This window comes from Hippocampus comes, unplaced genomic scaffold, assembly GCF_001891065.2.
Source record: "Hippocampus comes isolate QL1 unplaced genomic scaffold, H_comes_QL1_v1.1 scaffold78, whole genome shotgun sequence".
Classification (NCBI taxonomy): Eukaryota; Metazoa; Chordata; class Actinopteri; order Syngnathiformes; family Syngnathidae; genus Hippocampus; species Hippocampus comes.
The window spans coordinates 455057-461056 of NW_017805798.1; the positions used below are offsets into that span (position 1 = coordinate 455057).

A 6000-nucleotide genomic window follows, 5' to 3' on the forward strand; every position below is an offset into this window, starting at 1 on the left:
AGTAAACATTTTTTTCCGATGTCATTGTCATCTGGGGACGGCTAACGTCTTTTATTGGACACGCTAAACCCGATCACTGCGCAACATTAAGCCTGACAAGAACGCTTGAATATTTCATGAGCTCTCAATCGCACCACCACAAAAAACAAAAAAAAACGCCAAAGCGGAAACGCTCCAATACGTTTTGCAAACTTGTCGCTAATTTGGTAGCGCGCAAACCCTGCCAGATGATTCGGCCAAGAACAGCAGAATATCCCGGATATGCGCCGATGTGCTTCCCTAGTGGCGAGAGCAGCATGAAATGGCCAAACGATTTCGCGCCGCATCTGACGAAGCCACTTTGATTCAAAATCGGGTGAAGCAGATTAGTTTGGATTTACTGCCATTTCCGTGTACCTCGTTTTGGGACAATCCACTTGGGAAGCTGTCATAGTTCTTGGTAAGCTGCGAAATTTAGGTTATTATTTAATATCCATTTGGGTGAGAGGTGTGTGCAGATCCCAATAGGTCACTATTATCAATATCTGCAAACAGAAAGATAGCACTTCAGAGGATTAGCGCTTGTTTTTCTCTGAACCTTGTCACCATGGCCATACCTGTCTTGAGTTTTATTTTATGCATTATCAGTGGTCGCAATCTGCCCCACTGACGCCCATAACAGTCAAACATTGACGTGAGCAAATGTGTGTGAGCGGGGCCACATGGTGACGGCTGACCTGGCCTACTTACTGCAGCGCTGCCGCCGCCTCATGAGGAAGTGAATACAACCACCACCACCACCACAAAAAAAAAAAGGGGATGTGCCGCTGATCCTTTACATCTGCACGCAGACTTGTGAAACTTGCCAATACTACGACATCCGATACCGACCTGAAACACTTTTGTACATTCAATCAAAACGTTAAAACCACATGTACATGCATGACCAAAGCATAAACACCAGACTTGGTCATGTTTGGTAACACTTGAAGGTGTAGAGGGTGAGAAAGAGTCGACCAATCATTAAAAAAGACCAAGACCAATCCTTGCTGCTTGCGAGGACGACTGACACATCGACTGCCCAATGACTGCATGAAGAGTGACGGATCAACTATGTAGACTAAAATTAAAGAAAGAATATTCATTCTCATTGCCCAAACATACAACCAGTCATTTCCCAAACGTCTGACCAATCAATGACTGACATGTTGACTGCTCAACCACTGCACAAACAGTGACTTACTGGCAAAATAAACTAAAATTAGTCAGCAATATGAAGAACACAAATCCACATTTTCCAAACTGACCAATCATTTCCAAGCAAACAACAGACCAATCATATACGCCGCTTTCGACAATGACACATGTCGATCAGCCAATGACTTGTACGACAACGGTGGAAAAAGTTGGTCACTTCGTATGACAAGTGACGTAAGGCGCGTGACGTCCGACGTGCGCTGAATCCTCAGGCGCGCTTCTTTCAACACAAACGAGGGACAAAAACAACGGGCTCGTGCGCGCGCACGGCTTCCAACGTACACTTCAGCCACGCACGCGCGCGCACAGACGCTTCCGCCGCCTGTCGCTCTCCTGCGCTCACCAAAGGGGGATGACGTCATTTTTCAACGCTTTTTTTTTTAAACTAAGACCGCGTTTGCTTTGAACGCAGCGAGTCGGTCGGCAAAATCGATAGAATGGCGCATATTACGAATCAACGCCTGAGAAAGCGGTCGTTCAGGATTAGACGGGTGCATGTTGGGGGGAGGGGGGAGGAGGGGGTTAGTCACGGCATTGATAGTAAGACCCTGTGAAAGCGCCACGGTGGTCCACGCACTTGTCACGCTGACCCACATTGCGTGACACGGCCGAAATCCTCCTCGCCACCTGCTGTCATCCGTGTATCCAACTCACCAGCAGCACCGGCGAGGACCACCGAGCGACGCGTCCTTGTCTCAATTTTTTCCTCCACGGCGGCAGTCGACGCGGAGCAGGTGCCCCGCAAACCCAAGCCAGCAAGCCCCGGCCGCAGCTGTCGCCTGTCACCCGACGCGAACGCACACTGGGCGCTTAATAAGCATCCAAATCTGATGCGAGTCATTCGACAGCAGAGTCCACGACGGTGAAGTTGCCGCCTCCGAGTGCAGTGACGTCGATTTAAAGACTCCCACGTGACTGAGAGTTAGCATGAGATAGCGGCTAATCCGCGAGTAGGAAGTGTCAATCACGCACACACCCCCGTTCGTTGCCCTCCTCCCCTCAGCCCGAGACTTCGGTTGCTCACCTTTTAGGGGCACAAAGTCGTCGTACTGATAGGAGCTAAAAGCACAACAAGACAAAAAGCAGTAGAGAGAGAGAGAGAGAGAGAGAGAGAGAGAGAGAGAGAGAGCGAACGTGCGAGATAAAAGTGAGAAAGAGAGAGAGAGAGAGAGAGAGAGAGAGAGAGAGAGAGAGAGAGAGAGAGAGAGAGAGCGCGCGAGAGAAAAGTGAGAGAGAGAGAGAGAGAGAGAGAGAGAGAGAGAGAGAGAGAGAAGGGAGGTTAAATTCCAGTTTTAAGAGAGAAAATGTGTCGGTGGTTGCTCGGATTTCCTAATTGGCACACACCCGCGCGCGCCGGTGGGACGACCTAAAGTTGGATTTGTGGATTTAAGAAACATAATTAAAATGACAATATATTTGAATAAGTCTTCTTACCTGCTGTCCGTACCAAACAATCCCTCAGGTATGATGAAATGATAAAAGACCTCAACCGTGTCGGGGGCGTGCGTGCGCGCGTAACTTCCAAGCGGGTCCCCCTCAAGGGCAATTCTGCCATCTGTTGGTCATATTTGGAACTGCACCGAGAGAGGACTGGAATACGACGTGAACCAGCCTTTTTGTTTCTTGTTTATTTTTTTACGATTCACTACAGCACCATCCTATGATATATTGGTGCCAAGTGACTTTGAAGTTGGGGAGTGTTTAAGATAAGATAATATAACCTTTATTTGTCCCACAGTGGGGAAATCTGCAGTCTACAGCAGCAAGACTGGGGTGGGGGGGATAAAGTGTTTCATTGCACAAAATAAATGTTTCAGAAAAGAACTGTACACAGTTCAATATAAGTGCAATATAAAATACAGCATTAGGAATATATATTTGTAGAATAAATACAATAAATAATAAATAGCAATTCTTCCCAATCATGCTATTCCAAAAACACCAAAATTGAAATATAACTTTATTTTCTTGTTAATCTTCAGGAACGAGTAAGGGAAAGTCGAAAAAAAAGATACGTTTTTATTTTTAAAACGAAAACGGAGTGACAGTGGGCGGGGGTAATTTTTCTTTGATATACTGTACTGTGGTCTTGTCTCGGTCTGAGTAATGTCTTGGTTCGTGTGGTCAGGCAACACTACCTGTGCCTTTAAGAAGGTGCATTCAGGGCGTGGCGTGTTGGTTCCGAAGCCTAGCCAGCAACAATGAATGCAGTCGAGCTCAAACTACCGCGACACTCACGAGTAAACGAGTCGAGCACTCGAAAACAAATGGCAAAGGCAACAGAGCGCAGCCCATATGACGCGGGTCCTCCGGAGGCGGAGCCAGGTGACACCAACATGGTCGCCCGGTTGTCCTCCCAGTTCACCTGTCCTCTTTCCGCCTACGTCATCTGGTCGAACTGGTCGGACGGGGGTGGGTGGATTTTTTTCCCTTTTACTTTGCGCTGCTCTCCTTCACTTTTTTTTTGTTGCTGTTGGGTTTTTTGGGGTAATAGGTCTAAGTAAGGACATGAAGATCGCGTGGCGGTGATGGGGAGGAGGAAGGGGACGTGGGTGGTCGCCTGCGTGTTAGCTACAGGTGAGTTCGGGCCGAGCATACAATCACGTCTGCGCTACCACACCTTCCCACCGGCCATGTTTGTTCCAGTCGCCTTTTGGACGTCGGGCGTGACGGGCTCGCCGGAGCCGTCCGAGTCGTCCGTCGTCACGGCCGCGCCCGGCGACATCGTCCACCTTCCGTGCTACTCGGAGGGCTCCGTGATGCCTTCGGAGGCGCGCTGGCTCAAAGACGGCATCGAGGTGGAGCCGGGCGGCGGCGGCGGCAGCGGTGAGCCGCGGGTGCAGGTGCTAGGCGACGGCAGCCTTTATTTCCCAAGGGTGGCGGAGGGCGACGAGGGGGTGTACCGCTGCGAAGCCACGCTTCCTGGGAACATGACGTGGCGTGCGCGTGTCCTGCTGCAGGTAGCCAGTAAGTCACGGCTTGTTTAGCTCAGTTCAATTTATTTTATCCATCCATCCATTTTCTGATCCGCTTCATCTTCACAAGGGATGCCGGGGTGCTGGAGCCTATCCCAGCTGTCTTTGGGCAGTAGGTGGGGACCCCCCTAACCCTAACCCCAACCCATCGCAGGGCACTCATAGACGAACGACCATTCACGCTCACAATCACGACTCGGGACAATTTGGGGTGCCCAATCAACCTGCCGTGCATGTTTTTGGAATGTGGGTGGAAACCGGAGTGCCCGGAGAAAACCCATGTAAACTCCACACAGGGAGGCCCGAGCCAGAATCGAACCCTGCACCTCTGCACTGTGAGGTCAAAGTGCTAACCACTCGTCCACCTGGCCGCCTCAATTTATTTGACCTTATCTTAGAAGTTTAAGTTTAGTGCAATGGCCCGCTCAGTTCTGTAATTCGAGCCATCATGAGTTATTTTGTTAAAGTTTTTGTTGCAGCAATTTTGCCCCCTCCCACTAAAGTTGGTTCAATCGAAAGGCATTATTGATCGAATTAAATATCTCAACAGAATTATTATAAATTAGATTAACAACCATTTTACACATAATTTATTTTTATGCCTGAGTACTTTAATTACATTTAAATAAATCATACATTTTTTAAATGAGCATGAATTCTTTTACCATTAAAATAAAGTTTGATATTTTGCATACACACAGGTTAAAAAAGTATTTATATTTGGTCAATTTATTTTAAATAATGATATTAAAAATAGTATGGTAAAAAGAAACATTTTATATTTTCAACATTTGTTTATTTACCTGAGTAAAAATAATAAACACACTGTAAACAATGCCAACAATTTTAGGGAAAATAGTAAAACATCTTTTCAAATGAAAAATGTTGGTTCATTTATTATAATAGAACAAAATGTTTGCCTCCCCGTTGTCAAGTCTGACGCCGTCTTATCGTCCCCCTCAGGTGGTCCAGAGAACGTGTCGCTATCCATCGTCCCGTCCACGGCGCTGCCCAACGGCACGTTGGTCACGCACCGTGGCACCAGCGTGTCCTTCCACTGCACCGCCGCCTCGTACCCGTCCCAGAGTCTCACGTGGAGCTTCGCGGGGACGTTGGTGGACGCCGCTGGCGGGACCCCCTTGGCTTCCGCTCCCGCCGCGCCCTGGCTGGACTTCAGGGTGAAAGACATCCAGCCTGAGGCGCAGGGTTTCTATATCTGCCTTGCCAACAACACGCTGACGCACGTCGTCGCCAGCACCAGTGCGCAGCTGCTCGTCTACTGTCAGTATCAGCTCTGCATACACTGCAATACCTTATGTATAAATAGAAAGCAATTGTATTTTTCACCATAATTGCCACATGCCTTAAACATATATCAAAAAACTTTTAAAATATTCACAATTCTTTTTTTGGGGCGAACCCATGGCATTTTGGCATAGTGAATTGAGGAGCTTCATTGAGACAAAAAGTAGTGCTTTGCTGCCGCCTGGACTTTTGGCGACAAAGGACGATCTTGAAGTGATTTGAGGAGCTTCAGTTTGACACAAATGACTTTTTGCTGCCATGTCAAGGCTTAAAAAAAAACATTTTCTTTGGGGATCAGTTTTGCCCACTCGTGACTGTATTTGGGGAGCTACTTTGTTTTTGCCCGTTAATCCTGAGGACGTGAAGCAAGGGTTTCACGAAAAATAGGACAATACCACGAGGCGTCTTAAGGCTGCAGCTGTCTAACATTTCAGTATTTGAGCATCACGTTTAAAATTCAATTCAATAATTGAGTATTTTGCTT

The 6000-nt window shown here is 47.6% G+C and overlaps 2 protein-coding genes across 5 annotated transcripts in view; one reads left to right on the top strand and one right to left on the bottom strand.

Annotated features, from left to right (window-relative positions):
• taok3a (TAO kinase 3a) overlaps positions 1–3647 on the bottom strand; it is a 31927-nt gene extending 28280 nt beyond the window's left edge. For 2 of the 4 annotated variants that reach the window (XM_019885670.1, XM_019885668.1), the window contains exon 1: positions 1891–2098. Coding sequence is in view for 1 of the 4 variants with exons in the window: in XM_019885667.1 (XP_019741226.1) it covers positions 2671–2791; positions 3375–3396 (143 nt within the window). In the remaining 3 variants the exon portion in view is untranslated. Of the gene's footprint in view, positions 1–1890; positions 2099–2670; positions 2792–3374 lie in introns of those variants that run through there. The other 2 variants (XM_019885667.1, XM_019885669.1) reach the window with 2 other exon arrangements.
• A 7-nt stretch (positions 3648–3654) lies between these two features.
• Positions 3655–6000, top strand: part of vsig10 (V-set and immunoglobulin domain containing 10) — a 4737-nt gene continuing 2391 nt past the window's right edge. The window contains exons 1-3 of the mRNA XM_019885437.1: positions 3655–3813; positions 3883–4203; positions 5175–5492. Of these exons, the coding sequence (XP_019740996.1) occupies positions 3765–3813; positions 3883–4203; positions 5175–5492 (688 nt within the window). The 5' untranslated portion in view covers positions 3655–3764. The remainder of the gene's footprint in view (positions 3814–3882; positions 4204–5174; positions 5493–6000) is intronic.